This window comes from Anabrus simplex, chromosome 1 (genome assembly GCF_040414725.1).
Source record: "Anabrus simplex isolate iqAnaSimp1 chromosome 1, ASM4041472v1, whole genome shotgun sequence".
Taxonomy (NCBI): domain Eukaryota; kingdom Metazoa; phylum Arthropoda; class Insecta; order Orthoptera; family Tettigoniidae; genus Anabrus; species Anabrus simplex.
Genome location: NC_090265.1, coordinates 665817244 through 665835711, shown reverse-complemented (window position 1 = coordinate 665835711; position 18468 = coordinate 665817244). Strand labels below are relative to the sequence as shown.

General features: G+C 36.6%; 1 protein-coding gene across 1 annotated transcript in view; it reads right to left on the bottom strand.

Annotated features, from left to right (window-relative positions):
* LOC136857290 (zinc finger protein OZF) overlaps positions 1-18468 on the bottom strand; it is a 113954-nt gene that overhangs the window by 13217 nt on the left and 82269 nt on the right. The window contains exons 3-4 of the mRNA XM_067135827.2: positions 10173-10259; positions 8773-8849 (exon numbers count right to left, since the gene is read on the bottom strand). Coding sequence (XP_066991928.2) covers positions 8773-8849; positions 10173-10259 — 164 coding nt within the window. The remainder of the gene's footprint in view (positions 1-8772; positions 8850-10172; positions 10260-18468) is intronic.

Below are 18468 nucleotides of genomic sequence, written 5' to 3'. Positions count from 1 at the left end.
GTAGCTTCAAATGAGCTAGGACAAATGCTAAGTATTTATTCCGCCTGGAAAGCAAGGATGGTTTCTTTATATTTCTTTTAGTGCAAGGGCACTTGACAGCTGATCAGTCTATGTGTTTTTCGCTGTTAAGCGGTATCAGACAAATTTATATATGTTCTGCGTCAAGTCGTGACATATCTCAATTACGATCTTGATAATCTCCTTCTTGTTGGTATTTAATTTCACGCTGCGATTAAATCTCTATAATTGGTGTTAAGCGTGTTGTCGCGAATTATGTTTCCTTTTAAAATCCGTCGTTTGGTCCAGATAAGCAGATTCTTTCAATTGCGGTCAATGGCTTCTTGCTCCTCAAAGGTCTGATTATGGAATGAATGATGAGAAAAATTTTGTTCTAATAATAGGTTTAAATAATGTCCATTTGTCATTCTTTTCCTGCGCCTTCTAGGTATGGTTCTTTCGGTAACCACCTGATGAAAAGATCCACATTTCCGTCCATATTGACGTTAGATGTTTTCACATTGACATTTTGATAGCCAGAACTCCATCTTTGTTCCCACCAGTTCACATAAAGAACTGTGAAATGGCACAATATATATATATATATATATATATATATATATATATATATATATATATATAATACGAGTTTTGTCTGTACATTGCTCAGAATTTTAAAAGAATGGTGTTTCTGTATTGGTCATATCCAAGATAACAACTTTTTAATTTTCCATCATCTCTGTATGAATGAATGAATGTTATGTATGCACATCACAAGAAAATAGCTGAAAATAATTTAATGAAAAGTTATATAGAATTACATTTCCAATCACTTACATCATACATTTTTACCATACAGGCTATGATAACAGAGATATTAATGAATTTTGATTTTTGTTGGTAAGTCCATATCAAAGCCAAACCACAAGAAAATGGGGAACAGAATTTAATGAAAATCAGTATGTAAAGTCAGGGAATAAAGCACTAATCCAGGTTATCAATAATTTGATTAATGCTGGAAGAAATGGTAGTTTAGAGGAAGGTGCCTAAAATGTATTTTTAAATACCTATGTTATTGGTCCTATCAAAAAGTACTACATGAGAACAGTTAATAGAATTAATTTAGACTTTTGTTGCTTAGTTCATGTCAATGCCAAGCATCGCTAACATGGAAATACCTTTCCATCATGTTAACTGGCAATGGTTTTCATCATGTTTGTCTTAAGGTATAAAACTACGTGGTCATCGTTCCATATTAAAAAGGAAAATTGTGAAGATCATTATCAAAAATGAGAAAAAATCATAAAGGAACAATCGCTTGAAGAATAAGACAAGAGAGAGCCATGAAAGAAGGAAGGGCTCCTTTTACATTAGATGCCCTAGTATCACTGAGTCGGAAGAAAACTAAATGTGTAGGCCTACAATATCAAAAGCTCATAAAATGATCAACAATAACATTACATTGACCCTTGTTGTGCTGTTGTGATGTTATATGTCTCTTCTGCTGCCACTTATCTCCGATAGATGGGATTGCTGCTGCGCCCAGAGTAAAACAGCATGCCTGAATACTGGCAGAAAACAGCTGGGGAGTTAGATAACTTTGAACATTCTATAAGCTGTTCTGTCCACGAAGGATACTACAGCTAGTTACGTGGAATCAATTTCCTTCGCTGTTTTATCACTGAATTGAAATTAAAATATTGGTAATATATATGAAAGTTAAGAAGTCATAATGTGACTCATTCATTGCCGTTAGCCTGGGTTTTTTTTAATGAGCTCTGGAGTACTTTCTTCATTTTTTAAATGGTCTGTCCACAAGATGTTTAAGATCCACCAGTGCATCCACATCTTGATAGAAGCAGAAGCAGAAAAAGAAGAAGAAAATGATTATCTCCCTGATGCACATTATTCATATAGTCAAATATTTTCACGTCTTTCATAGCCTTTCTCTTTCTTTTCCAACATCTTCATAATTTAAGCATCAAAACATTAAAAAGAATCAATAAATCAATCAAGTGATCAATCATCAATAATTATAAAGTGCTTGTGTATAAGGTACTATCTCTATAGCATCCAATTATAAATTCTCATGTCACTGAAGTATAGTCTAAATTGAGATTAGTTTGCAAAACTTTCTTTTCTTACTTATTGAATAAATAAAAACCAACTAACTTGGTTCTCAAAGGGGCTAGTGAGGAAATCTTCATACTCAGCTCCCACAGACACAGAAAATACAATACTTTCAACACTTGACAGACGAGTATCAAGATGTCTGATAAGAGCAAGTGACCAAAAAAGGTAAAAAATAAAGTTCTGCATTCCCAGTTTCTGGTCAGTCGAGCAAAGGTAGCCGTGTAGTTAAATCTTCCTCTGCTGTAATATGTGACCTGTCCAACCGCTTGGCGCTAGACTGCCTGAGCGAACACACCACTTTCGGTCATACTGTTTCACATTCACAGTTGCTGGACATATGCTGCAAACATGGAACAGGAGTTGAAAGACTTGGTAAAAACAAAACTTGAGAGGAAGGAATATGAATCTCAAATAAAATAAGGGATGAAAAGTAAAGTGTTGGAAAACTTATTTGTTGAAGTAACAGCTGCGATGGTCAACATGAAGGATGAGTGTCTCATTACCTCACCTTTGAAAACACACGAGTATAAAATGTGGCCTAAAGCATTGTGTCCATCAAATACAGTAACACATATCAATTAGAACACTGCATAGATTATGGGCAAATAGCCATTGCTCATATTTTTCCCCCCCACCCCACACACACACACACACCACTTCCCCAACAACAATTTCACGAAAATCAAAGAGCATGCTGCCAAATGTACAAGCTAAAATGATCCCTGAAATGGTTTGTGCTGCAGAGAATGGTGCTTGTGTATGTACAACAGATATGTGGACAGATCCAAACAAGAAAATACATTACGTTTTTGTATTATCGTTCACCTTATTGATGAAGGCTAGAAGCTTAAATATCATGCCCTCATTACTACCAAATTTATTGCCAAAACAGAAACAGGTGCACACATATGGGAGGATATAGAAGAGAAGCTATCAGAGCAGGGAATATATCACTCATCCCCAGGAAAAACAAGATATGTAAAAAAATTAAAGTTTTTAAACAATATGAAATTGCTGATTCACCATTTTGTATTATATGAAACATCTTTAAATAATGGTTTTGGTTGGATTTTGTTTAATTCAAAAAATGAATGAAGTATCTGCTTTGGGTCGTGACAGAAACTGACTTTTCCTATATTAACCAGGCATTATTGTCTTATGTGGACCAGTAAAAAAAACAAAGTGTGTAAGTCATATTTGTGTGCTGTTAGCTAGAAAGATTTAACAGTTTCTCTTTAACAGAAGAAGCTGTGTAAATTTACTGCAAATAATTCATTTACAAGATGATAATGCCCACATCCACAATAACAAGAATAACAATATTCAGAATATTAACTCAACTTATCTGGTTCTTACAGGGAACTGTTTAGCATTTTTTAATAATCCAGAAGTAAAAGTTAGCTATTTTTCAATATTATGACAAAATTACTTACTTTGTTAGTGTCAAAGGATAGAGAGTATTGACCTTACTAGGTTACAGCAAAAATGAAAAAATAATTTACTTATCTGTCTTTTCCCCTAGATGAGTGATATCTTGAACATAATAACAATTATCTTTGTAACCGATGAAGTGACAAATATTGTTAAAGCTGTCTAAACACAACGCTTAGACATATTTTTCAAGACAAATATATTCATAATGGAAGAATTGCCAGCATATCAGACGACCATCAATGCCGCCAAACACAAAGTCTTTTGTTTCCTTTTTGGAATAGCATGATGGTACAGATGTGAAACTATCTTCAAATATAAAGTTGATATTTAATTATTAAAGGATCACTTCTGTGATGACAATCCCATTGCATTATTAAGAAATAACAGTACAGAATATCCAAGACTTACACTGCTAGCAAAGAAACATTGCCCATTCCAGTCTCCAACACAGCAAGGGAAAGAAATTTCAGTTCAGAAACCTAATTAGTGACAAAGCAAGCTCGCTTAACCCCAAGTAAGTGACATTCCCTTGATTCATCCAACTATACATATTTCATTATAATATTTGCATGTATCTAAAATTTTATAGGTAGCAACTCTCCTTTCCTCGCTCCTTTCAAGCTTGTAACTTCACTGATACTGTTGGTAGGCTCATCAGCAACCTTACCTTTCACTGCATGGGGATAGCCAACCCGCTCAAAGTCGACCGAAATAGGTCAACCGGTGAATGAGCATGAGTGAACAAACTGGATAGTTTGCAGACCTCTAGTAGACAAAAAAATGAACATCTACCAATGGTCACAGCAAGAAGAATAACTTATCACAGTTGGGAACCCTAAGGATAAACATAAGCAAAGACAACAAACTTCTCCAATCTTTATAGCTCCCATTTCTTATTACAAGTTATTAATCTCATTTTTGGTCTGTATTGATGATAATGATTACATACAATTTACAAAATATAAATTTAATGTTAACCTAGTCAATACTTACAATACCACATTTTGTGGTTAAATATTTATAAACGATAGAAAGGTTGTGAACATGTTTCGCCCTTCTTAATGGGCATTATCAGCACAATGGATAACCTTAAAATAAATAATTACAACTAAGAACGTTTACAATTATTGGTCATATAAAATTGGAATGAGATGTTGTGATGTTAAAAGTTATTTTCAATATCATGATTAGAAAGTTTGACGTGAATATTACAAACACATGTTAAAACTATTGTAGTACATTTTTACAATATTGTCTAAAAATATATATATCGGCATTCGTCTGGAATTGAAATGGATCATCTTCTTTTAATTTTTGATGAAAGTCAATGTTATTGTCGTGTTCACCACCAAGCAGATTTGAAGAAAAAGATATGTATAAAACGTATGTTCCTATTGTAAAAATTAGGTCAGGAATGAACAATTGGTGTTATTTCTTGAGTTAAATTGGTTAAAACACTTTCAGGTGAGAATACGTTGAAATGGAATATACGTTGAAAATTTATCTGATGTACAAGTTGGAATAGTTAATGCTATAACAGTAGTCTTCCAGATTGTTGTGTAAATCTCAATGGTTAGAACTGCAAAGAAATATAAAAATGTATTTAATGTGTATGTATAAATAATGTATGTGATTGTACAGTGTTAAGGGTTACGTAAAAATTGATACTTACTCGAATGCCTGGAGTGTCTATCTTGCTCTGTTATTAGCGTTAGTCTGACTGGCGTTCCTGCTATGCGTATTGTATGGGTGTGGCGGAGGGAGGGGAGCGGGTTGAGGGAGGGAAGAATTGGGCGGAGTAATATGTATTGGTATTGGTACGGAAGGGGGATTATTTGGAGGAAGAATTGTACGTTTAGTATTCGGGGGGGATAAGTGGAGTTGTTGAATTGATAACTTTAAATGTATGCAGAATTTTCCCTTGATTTGGAATAACTGTTTTCAATAACTTAGGTATTAATGTGTATAAAGAACTCTTAATCTCCGTGTTGTCATTAAGGTTGCGATCTTTATTAAATGTTTTGTCCAGGTAAATATAAATATTTTCTAATTCATTTAGTAGTTTTCCCTTTTTAGTATTCTTTATTATTGTCAGATCTTTTTCTATTGAGGTAAAATGGTGGCCTGTTTCCTTCATGTGTGTACTCATAGCGGAATATTTGTTATGTTTGTCGGCATTGAAATGTTCATTATATCTTGTAATAAAACTTCGTCCAGTCTGGCCAACGTATGGATAACCACACTGCGAACACGTCAACCTGTATACACCTGAACCTGAATATTTGCTGTTATTATTATTATTATTTATTTTATTATAATTGAAAAATGTGTTCTGTATAGTATTGGTTGTTCTGTAAGCTACGTTTATATTAAACTTGTTGAAGGTATTAGTAATTTGGTGGATAGTTTGGCTATTATATGTGAAAACTTACAATCCCATCATATAATCATCATATAATGTGTGCTTACGATGTAGTTAACATGTTTTCAAATATTCCGATTAAAGACACTATTGATATTATATACAACAATATCAGTAAATACAGTAACCTCAGCAAAATGGAGATCGAAGAATTTATGACTATATTAAAATTTACATTAGATAATAACTATTTCATGTTTAATGGTAGAATTTACAAACAGAATGGCTTGGAGATGGGAGACCCTATTTCGGGTATCCTAGCCGATATCTACTGTATATGGACACGATTGAGCACACAAAAATTAAAACCAACATAAAAGGAATTAGTTTATGGTTATGGTTTGTGGATAACACATTTGTCATAACTGACAAGAATGTCACCAGTAGTAATGAAATATTAGATAAATTAAACAAGATCAACCCCACCGTAAATTTTACAAAAGAAGATGAAGATGGAGGCTCCTTAAATTTTTTGGATATAAAAGTTACCCGATCTAACAACTCCTTTGAATATCAAATTCACAGAAAACCTACACACTCGTCAATTACAATAAATAATTCTTCATTACATCCTGGATCACAAAAACAGGCATCTTTTTACAGCCTGATATATCGAGCCTTAAGAATCCCCTTACCTCCCATAAATTTGAGAACTGAATTAAATTATATAAGAAATCTTGCAGTAACCAATGGATATAAGATTGAAATGATAAACCGTCTGATATATAAAATCAAAAACAAGCTATCCACTAACCTCAAACCAGATAGCCCTAACAGAAATAAATATGCCGTTTTCACATATAATAGCCCAACTATCTACCAAATTACTAATACCTTAAACAAGTATAATATAAACGTAGCTTACAGAACAACCAATACTACACAGAACATATTTTTCAATTATAATAAAATAAATAATAATAATAACAGCAAATATTCAGGTTCAAGGGTATACCGGTTGACGTGTTCGCAGTGTGGTTATTCATACGTTGTCCAGACTGGACGAAGTTTTATTACAAGATATAATGAACATTTCAATGCCGACAAACATAACAAATATTCCGCTATGAGTACACACACGAAGGAAACGGGCCACCATTTTACCTCAACAGGAAAAGATCTGACAATAATAAAGAATACTAAAAAGGGAAAACTACTAAATGAATTAGAAAATATTTATATTTATCTGGACAAAACATTTAATAAAGATCGCAACCTTAATGATGACACGGAGATTAAGAGTTCTTTATACACATTAATACCTAAGTTATTGAAAACAGTTATTCCAAATCAAAAGAAAATTCTGCATACATTAAAAGGTGTCAATTGAACAACTCCACTCATCCCCCCCGAATACTAAACCTACAATTCCCCCTCCAAATAATCCCCCTTCCGTACCAATACCAATACATATTACTCCGCCCAATTCTTCCCTCCCTCAACCCGCTCCCCTCCCTCTGCCACATTCATACAATACGCGCAGCAGGAACACCAGTCAAACTAATGCTAATAACAGAACAAGATAGACACTCCACGGCATTCGAGTAAGTATCCATTTTTACGTAACCCATAACACTGTACAATCACATACATTATTTTATACATACACATTAAATACGTTTTTATATTTCTTTGCAGTTCTAACCATGAGATTTACATAACAATCTGGAAGGCTACTGTTATAGCTTTAACTATTCCAACTTGTACATCGGATAAATTTTCAACGTATATTCCATTTCAACGTATTCTCACCTGAAAGTGTTTTAACCAATTTAACTCAAGAAATAATACCAATTGTTCATTCCTGACCTAATTTTTACAATAGGAACATATGTTTCATACATATCTTTTTCTTCAAATCTGCTTGGTGGTGAACACGACAATAACATTGACTTTCACCAAAAATTAAAAGAAGATGATCCATTTCAATTCCAGATGAATGCTGATATATATATATTTTTAGACAATATTGTAAAAATGTACTACAATAGTTTTAACATGTGTTTGTAACATTCACGTCAAACTTTCTAATCATGATATTGAAAATAACTTTTAACATCACAACATCTCATTCCAATTTTATATGACCAATAATTGTAAACGTTCTTAGTGGTAATTATTTGTTTTAAGGTTAGCCATTGTGCTGATGATGCCCATTAAGAAGGGCAAAACATGTTCATGACCTTTCTATCGTTTATAAATATTTAACCACAAAATGTGGTATTGTCAGTATTGACTAGGTTAACATTAAATGTATATTTTGTAAATTGTAAATCCCATTTCTTATACGAAAATGCTGTCTTGAAAACACGTGTGTATTACAGGTATATTAAATACAGAATTTCATCTTTACTTTTTTTTCTTTGTCTCTGAGGGGTAATTAAGGAGAAAATTTTTACAACCCACAGTTTATATAGTATTTATGCATTCTGCAGCAGAATGTTTGAATGAAATTTCATTCAGGCTGTTGAAATGAAATGAAATGAAATGGCGTACGGCTTTTAGTGCCGAGAGTGTCCGAGGACAAGCTTGCCAGGTGCAAGTCTTTTGATTTGACTCCCGTAGGCGACCTGTGCATCGTGATGAGGATGAAATGATGATGAAGACGACGACACAAACACCCAGCCCCCATGCCAGCGAAATTAACCAATGGTGGTTAAAATTCCCAACCTTGCCAGAAATCGAACCCGGGACCCCTGTGACCAAAGGCCAGCACGCTAACCATTTAGCCATGGAGCCAGACATGAAATGTTAAAGTATAATTATAGAATATAAATTATACTCACCCTGATTGCTCTTTGATAAGAGGATCAGGATCATAACTTGTCTGCTGATCTTCAGAATCGGATTCATCGTTGTCATCCTGTAAACAGATTATTATAGTGAACATGAGCTTTAAAAATGATATAAAATACTGGAATACTCTACTAAGAACAGTGAAATGTCACTACATAATAAGAAAATTAGTAAAAGGTAATATAAATATCAACAGGGCCCATCAATGAAACACAGAGCCCAGGCCACAAACATTATTTTAAAGAATTTTAAAAAAATAAAATGTCTCTAAATCATAAAAATACATGTTACTTACTTACATCTAGTTATCCTTATGCCAACAGGTCTGAACACATACAGCTTATTAAAGAAATAATAATCTTGAAGTGATCAGTAAGTTTTAGTTTCTCTGCAGCTGAATTAAGTGTTTAAATTTTGCTTGCCCATCTTATTCCAATACTAAAATTTGTGAATGAGCACTTTTCCAGTTTGAAAAAGAAGGCTGAGACAGCAAACATTTGAATCTGAAAGAAACACTGCAGTATTGAACTGAATATGTAACTAATAAGTAAAATTATGTTTTCTGTGATTTGAAAGCCTTTCCTTTCAAATTTATGTCACAATTACTGATCTTCATAATATGCTGTATACAATACCTACTAGAGTAAATACAATGAGCAACATACTAGAGTAGGCCTGGCCAAACATAACTCCTCAGGTACACGCACTCCTGCCTTTTGTGCCAAGTGCAAAGGCAATGAGGTATCGAGAGAAAAAGGAGGAGGAAAAGGTTGGCAGTCTGGCCCTGCAACAGCAGTGTTGCCTTACCAGCCTGTCAGCCAATCTTTCTTCGAAGAGGTTTTAGAAATTTGAAGGGTTAAAAATGGATTTAAGTTTACTTATTAGACCTTTCTTGATTTTGGCAGAGAATGTTCCCTCATTACTTCCAGCTTGTGTTGATAGATCTGCAGTTCAATACCCAGCTCAAGGATATATTTCTGCAATCCCAAAATGTGTATAGCAATATCCTCAACTACACAGGCAAATTGCTTAAGTTCTTTCAATGTTTGGTTCCATCTATGTATGCAAGTACAGTAAAACTTCCCAATAGCAGACACATTTGAGGATGAAAAAGTGTCAGTTTTTTTAAAGATGTATTTGTTAAGAAAAATTCAAAAAAAAGTCCTGGGTAGTTGAAAATGTTTCTGGACCTGAATCCATCATCTTAGTCACAATACTCTACTTCTAGTCACATAGCATTCTTTTACAATATCAAATCAGGAATGGGAGGGCAAGCTGACAGCCACTTACTGTATTTACACACATTTATTATAAATGTTCATAACTTACAAAAACAAGGAAGTTTTACTACAACACCAGACCTTCTTCAGCAGTTCAAATATGTACTTACTGACAGTTCAGCTTCTTCTGGTTCATCCTTTGATACTGGTTCACACTTGATGAAATCAAAATTGATTTCTTCAGTATTATTCACATCCTAGAGGAAAAAGAAAAGGAATGATTACACTTCATACATCACAGACAATAAATAAATCAACTAGCATTGTTAACCAAGAAGAAAGGGTATAAGGCAGGAAAATTCCCGACCTATATTGTTAGCAAATTGGATTTAATAACTTATTACAAATCTCTTCATATCAGGATACTTAATTATTTCTGGTTTCACTAATTTCTTACTGCTATTCATGTTAAGTAAAATTGGTGGACGAGATAAAACTCAGAAACTCATTTTTAAAAAATATAATGACTGTACATCATAACTGCTAACATATAGGTAAGTGTATCATATAAATTACTCACATCAATTGAAATTTTCATTGAAGCATTTAAGTAATAACAATGAAGCAACTACTTTTTTTTTTTGCAAGCTGCTTTACATCGCATTGACACAGATAGATCTTATGGCAACGTTAGGATAGGAAAAGGCTAAGATTGGCAAGGAAGCGGCCGTGGCCTTAATTAAGGCAGATCCTAGAACAAGAAACATCATCGTCATCATCACTGCAGTCTACAAATGGGTAATTATTTACTTTATTTTACTTACTTAATCCGGTCCTCTTGTACCATGAGGTGTCGAGGATACGAGAGATCTCCATCTACTACTATCTCTGGTAATGGCAACAGCCTCTCATACAGGGAGTTCCCTCTCCTGCAGTGCTTCTCTAATCCCCTCCTCCCATGCCTTCCATGGTCTTCCTCGAGCCTTCCTTCCTTCCACTCTCACTTCGCTCATTAACCTCAGCAAGCTGCTGTTGACATTCGGTGGACATGGCCAAACCATCTCAATTGATATTCTTGGATGATTTTCTCCAGTGGCTTCATATTCAATACTTTCCAGATGGCTGTATTCCTGATCCTGTCTCTTCTGGTTTTGTCCTCTACTTTCCGGAGGTACCTCATCTCTGCCGCCTGGATTCTGCTCTTGGTTCTTTCTGTTAGCGCCCAGGATTCGCAGCCATAGGTCAATGTGGGATTTGTAAACGGCTAATTTTGTGCCCTTTGAGATCTCCTTGTTGAGGAAGTTTGTTCGGATGGCATTACAAGAAGCCCCCTGCTGTTCCTATTCTTTCTGTTATTTCCTCCTCCATCTTCCCGTCTGAGCTGATGATTGAGCCAAGATACTTGAACTTGATGACTTGTTCTAATGGTTTACTATCGACCATGATACAGTGTTTCTCCTCATTCCTGCTGATAACCATAGTCGTTGTCTTGTCTACATTCACCTCCATACCTTTTTTCTTAAGCTCTTCCACCCATACATTGATGTTGTGTTGCAGGTTTTGTTCACTGGAGGCAACAACAATCAGGTCATCAGCAAATGCCAGGTCAGAAAATCATACTGGCCGCATGAGGTAATTTCCGACTGTCAATTTCTTATCTCATAAAACAGCTTCAGAATTTGGTCGAGGTACACGATGAAAAGAAGAGGGCTAAGACTGCAGCCTTGCCGGACTCCTTGTTTCGTAGTGAACTCTGCTGACCTCACATTTCCTGTCCACACGTAATTCCAACAGTTCTTATACAGACTCATGATTGAACTGCAAAGTGACTTGCTAACTCCGTACTCCTTTAGAACTTTTCAGAGTTTGGACCTCGGGACTCAGTCAAATGCCTGTTTCAGGTCAATAAAGGCAGCATGAAGGGTCTTGTTCTTCTCCAGTAGCTTTGCACTGGCCATCCTAACAGTAAATATGAGATCTTGCGTGCTTCTATTTGGGCGGAAGCCACACTGGGCTTCTTCAAGTTTAGCCTCTACCTCCTTTCTTAATCTAGTCTCCAGGATCTTTGAGAAGACCTTCCCAGGCACTGATAACAAGGATATGCCACAATGATTACTGCACTCTCGATTGTCTCCTTTCTTAAAGATGGGGATGATGACTGCTACCTCCCAATCCCTAGGTACCTTTTTTGTTCTCCAGGCCTCCATCATAATCTTGAATAGAAAGTCTTCTGCTTTCTTTCCCAAGTTCTTAATCATTTCTGGGATGATTCCATCATGTCCTTGGGCCTTCCCATTCTTGAGTTGTTTAATAGCCAACTGCATTTCATTTATCCTTAAGTCCCCTCCTTCTTCTTGTTCTCCTTCTCTCCCCGTCTCCTCTCTTTCCTCATGTGACCATGGGCTGTCTTCATTCTCATTTCCATTCAGTAAATCATTAAAATATTCTTTTCATCTCTCCATTATTTCTTTCTCTTCTGTAAAGATTTTCCCTTCCTTATCTTTTATAAACTTTAGAGGGCATTGTTTCTCCTTTCTCATGTTTTTCAGTGCTCTATAGAACAGCTTCTGGTTCTCTTTATAATTTTTCTCCATTCTTTGTCCGAATTCTTCCCAAGACTGTCTTTTTGCTATTTTCACTAGGTCTTTAACCTTTCTTCTTTGTTCCTTATACATCTCATGATTCTCAGCATCCTTGCTTCTTAAGTATTTCTTCCATATTTCCTTTTTCTTTCTTACTTCTTCCTTGATATCATCATTCCACCAGCTTGTTCTTTTCTTGTACTACCCCACCTTTGTTGTTCCACATACTTTACTTGCCACTTCTAATAGTATCTTCTTGAACATGTTCCACTTTCCCTCCAGGTCCATTTCCTCGATCCTCTCCTCTATCCTCTGACACTCCTCCTCCACTTCCTGTGTGAACTGCTCCTGTACCTCCTTGTTCTCTCTTAACTTGTACACCTTAATCTTTTCTTGCTTCTTGTTCTTAGGTTGTTTCCTATTTACCTTTGCTGTTGTTTCCATTGTTGTTATCAAGAGCAAATGGTCACTTCCTATTTCGTAGCCACGGTATACTCAACAATCTGTCACCCTCTGGAGGTGATCTCTCTTCACTAACACATAATCTATGATGGAGCGCTCATCTCGGCTGGGTTCCTACCTCGTGTACAATTGTATCATGTTATGTGGGAACATGGTGTTCACTGCAACGAGATTATTGGCAACGCAGAAATCAACAATCCTCTCACCATTTTTGTTAACCACGTGTTCACCACCATGCCGGCCAACATCTCCGCCACTTTCCTCTGGCTGGTTTCCGACTCTGCCGTTGAGATCTTCTAATACAATGATTTCCCCTCGAGTGTCATCCACCACATTCTGGAGCTTTTCGTGGAACCTATCCTTCTCCTCCTTTCTTACATCATCGTTCACTCCGTAAACCACAATAAGCGTCATCAGCTCTATATCAGGATCTAATCGTATGCTGACCATTAGAATCCTATCCGTGTGGAATTTCCATTCTTGAATCTTGTTTCTGAAGTTCTTGTGGATCAGTAGTGCTACTCCTGATTTGGCCCTTAGTCTGATGCTAACTCCACTATAAATGGGTACATGATCGTTCACCATTGTATCCACCCCTTGACCTTTCCTTTTTGTCTCTGTCAGTGCCAGCACTACAAGTCTTGCTCTCTCGAATTCTGCCACTAGTTCATTCTCCTTTCCAGCTAATCCTCATATATTCCATGTTCCAAATCTCATAATCCTTTTTCCTCACCATGTTGCCATCGGGTTCAGCAGTCCGGTGTATGTCTCGTTTTGACTTTTCATGGAAGTTATTTCGGGCATGTAAGATATGGGCCCACAGTGCCTATAGGGCATTGAGGGTGCTGCCCTCTTTTGGCCTCTGCCCCTGCCATGCTGCGAGTTCAGGACTGATGGTGTTCTCATTCACTACTCCCTGAGACAAAGATTTTCTTCCTGCAGGACCTACAGCTGAAGGTCTGTCATTTAGTCCGGCCCCTCACCCTCGACCTTACCGGCAAGGGTGACCCTGCCAGGAGCCGAAGCTCCCACCGGCATCGCTCTTGGGATCACTGAGGCACGCAAGCCTCCCCACCATGTCAAGCTACCAGACCATGGGGGAGGGGTTATTATTTACACAACCCATATATAGATCTTCTACATTTCGATCTGAGGATATTTCATCACTCCCCTGTTCCTCAATATACAACTACTCAAATTTTAAACTCATCTCATCTTTTCTACTGAATTTACCTAAAGAATATATTCCCTCCACCAAAATTAATAATCTTTTATTCATTAACCCAGAGTACACATCATTCTACAATAGCAGGCTTCCACTTCTATTTCAGCTGTACGAACAGGCCATTCGTCACAAAAGCTTAGCTTTTATTTGTAAATTGGTATATATTTTTGTGATCTTTCACATTTATCATGTTTCATTAATGGATGCCAAATCCTTCCATGTTCACGAACTTAAGTTCTTCGTACTTTCATAGGCTTTCAAATTGAAGTGAATTTTAGTTTTGCACTGACTGTTGGTAACATGACTATAGCCACTGAACATCCATTTTTATGCGGATTCCAAACCACAGTGAAGTAACTTTTCAATTAAAAAGTCTCACATGCATTGCCCAAGATTCAAACCAATACTGCCTTGGTGAGAAGCCAGTACTATGCCACTCGGTTATCACACACCATTTGTAGATTTCTCGCTGGTGTTGATGTTATTTGAAATCAGTTGTGCCTACCTTGACCATATGTTCATGTTCACCACTTCTCTTCAATTAGCAACAACAAACTGCCCAGTCTTTCACCCAAAGATCCCTGCTCATGATTTAGCTTTCTACACTTTGCTTTATGTTGCACCAACACAGATAAGTCTTATGGCGACGATGGGATAGGAAAGGACTAGGAGTGGGAAGAGAGTGAATGTGGCCTTGATTATGCTACAGCCTCAGAATTTCCCTGGTATGAAAATGGGAAACCGCAGAAAACCACCTTCAAGGCTTCCGACAGTGGGATTCAAACCCCCGAATGTATGTTTGACAGCTATGTGACCCAAACCACACATCCATTTGCTTTGTACATGTTATTGCATTTCACATGAAATGTCAGTACAAGCTGCTTCAATACGTTTCTTGTTTTCCAGTTAAGTTAGTAGGTCATATTAGGCAGCATCTTTTGGCTTTCCCCATGAAAAAACAAGTCAAATGATGCCAAATCAAGGGAACAGGTTGACCAGTTTACAGGTCCCTTCCACCCAGTCTATCAATCATTTGTCATGAGAATCTGCACCATGAGCACGGCACTCATCATGCCGATACCACATGTTCCTTCTTGTCAGAAATGGAATGCCCTCACATCAGTGGATAGCCCCTCTAGCAGCCATGAACGTTAAAGAGTCAAGTCTATATGGTTTGACATTGTGGTTAGTCCGTTAGAGTCCCGATGGTGGAACGTTTTCACCATCAGAATGTTGGCTGGCAGGGTAGTAAAGGTGCTGGTATACAATTTACAATCATAATATTGAATGCCAAAAGCCTGGATTCAATTCTAAGTCTGTCCACAGTGTTCATATGGAGTGAGGGCATATGACACTGTTGATAGTGATTTGTTTGTCGAATGGAGACATTAAGACTTGGACAGACCCCTTGATGTTATTCGATAGGAGTAGCCTATGTACCAACATCGGATTTCACACTCTCCCTACCTCATTATCACCATCTTCCCACATCCCGACGCATATGCCTGCCTGGCCATCAGATATATATTTTTAATGACGATACAGAGTCTCTCATACAGCATTGGCACTGCCGGTGGCTCCAAATAGCCTAAGCAGCAGCCTCCACGGTATGCACTAGCCATGCATCTTGGTAGGTGTGCTATTTACCAAGTGATGATCCCAACTTAGCACACTGGGGCGAAATGCTGGCAACCAAGAATGAGTTAGCTCGAAAATTTATAATGTCCAATAATGGACCAATTATATTGGTATTAAAAAATGTACTCATTCGGGACAAATATTTCAGGCTCCCTATGGGAATCAACATCCATATCATCTGATGGCCACGCAGGCATAATATATATATATATTTTTTTTTAATGATGAGACAGAGTCTCTCATAGTGCATTGGCACTGCTGGTGGCTCCAAGTAGCCTATGCAGTGGCCTCCACAGTACACACTAGCCATGCGTCTTGGAAGGTGTGCTATTTAACAACTGATGAGCCCAACTTAGCACACTGGGGTGAAATGCTGGCAATCAGGAATGAGCTAGCTGGAAAATTTATAATGTCCAATAACAGACCAATTATATTGGTGTTATAAATTGACTCATTCGGGACAAATATTACAAGTTCCCCATGGGAATCAACATCTATATCAACATACCACTTAGTCGAGCAGCTTGTCTCCTTTCTTCCAAATCTTCCCAGCCCCAACTTTGCAATATTTTGTAATGCTACTCTTTTGTTGAAAATCACCCAGAACAAATAGAGCTGCTTTTCTTTGGATTTTCTCAGTTCTTGAATCAAGTAATATTGGTGAGGGTCCCATACACTGGAACCATACTTTACATCCTTACTACAACACCTAAACACCTACCCCAATGAAGATCTTTCCTTATATTAACACCTATGTACTTACAGTAATCCCCATAATGAACTTTCACTCCATCAACACACTAATTAAAACTGAGAGGACTCTTCCTATTTGTGAAACTTACAACATGAATTTTAACCCGTTTATCACCATACCATTGCCTGTTGTCCATCTCATAACATTATCGAGGTAATTTTGCAGTTGCTCACAATCTTGTAAATGATTTATTGCTCTATAGAGAATAACATCATCTGCAGAAAGCCTTATCTCTGATTCCACTTCTTTACTCATATCACTTATATATATATATAAGAAAACATGAAATATCAACACCACTCCAATTCCAACTGACTTACACTTTCAATAACTCACTACCACTATTACTGACTTCAACTAGAATCAACACACATTTTTCTTTAAATTCTAACAATGATAGTAGATAATTCTGTTTTCTTACAACATAGTATTAATACAAGATACTGGAAGCATCTACAATTAACATCAAGAAATTCTTGGTAAGTTCCTGTTCTAGAATTATTTTGAAACAAGTTTGTCATTACTGCATACTACTTAAGGATAGCTAGAAACACCTGGAATACTATAGAGATGTCCTTCAAGTTGTACAGTTTATTTAAGTCAATACACCTACAACTGGTAATTTCCTGAACAACTTGGAACACACGAAAGATTATTTACAAGAGAAAAGCATGGCATAACCTCAATCTAGATTTCTCTTGGGTTAACACACATACAACTAGAAGTTTCCTGAACAACTTGGAACACATGTACGATTACTTTCCAGTGATAAAAGCAACCTAACCTACAATTCACACATTATGTAGGCCTATACACATGATTAAACCTAAATACATAACCTAGCCTATAATATGTATACAATTGTTCAGTTATTCACAACTTGCATCAATATTGATGAGACTGCTGAGCTTCCCAGTGCAGAGTACACCAGTGTTCATATGCTGATCACTGTTGACGGTAGATAAGCAGGATGATAGCTACCATTCAAAGTGTTACTACTACTATATGCGCACTTTATCTTGAGCCCGGATCTCCATAGTAACGAATGGGAACTAGGGCTCAAGAAAAAGTGCGCGTACTATACTCACTGGTTTAGTAGGACTAGAACACACTCCTGGAATGCTGTTCCCAACATTAAAATCCTTAGGGGGTGGTTGTTGTTGTTAGTTTAGCAGTACGGTAACAAAATTGTTTAAAAACTAGCAAGAAACTATTCTGAGGCCTTCTGAATAGGGTAATCGCACTATATATCGAATGCCCTTTAAATATCGAACAGTTCACACATCTCGTTGCAAAATAAGTATATTGAAAAGTTTACATAACATCTGAGATTTCTAAAACCACCCCACCAAACTTAGCTTTATGTCAATCGATAGGTCGAAGTCGTTACCGTTTTGGCGAGTGCGGGAACGTCTCAATACCTTGGAGTTGGCGGGATTTTGATGAGATTGGTGCATTGTTACTAAGGTGCAGTGTCCCTGCGATTATCTGTTTTTGCCAGTAAAATAGTGTCTTCAGAAGTTATCCTTTAAATAATAGGTTGTATTAACATACATATATGTTTATTAATTTCTTGTATTGTGAGTTTTCACCTATCTTCAAATTTATTTCTATATTTTGATATTTGACTCCCATTTTATAATACTCTTTATGATTAATTTGTAGTATTGTTTTCTTTGGCACCAAAGTCCGGATTTCTGTGGTTGTGACTGCTGAGGCGTCTATCTGTAACTTGAGAGGACCTGAATTTGAACCTCATCAGGTATAGTTAGATTTCTTTTACGATGTCTTGTGTCTGATGCCGT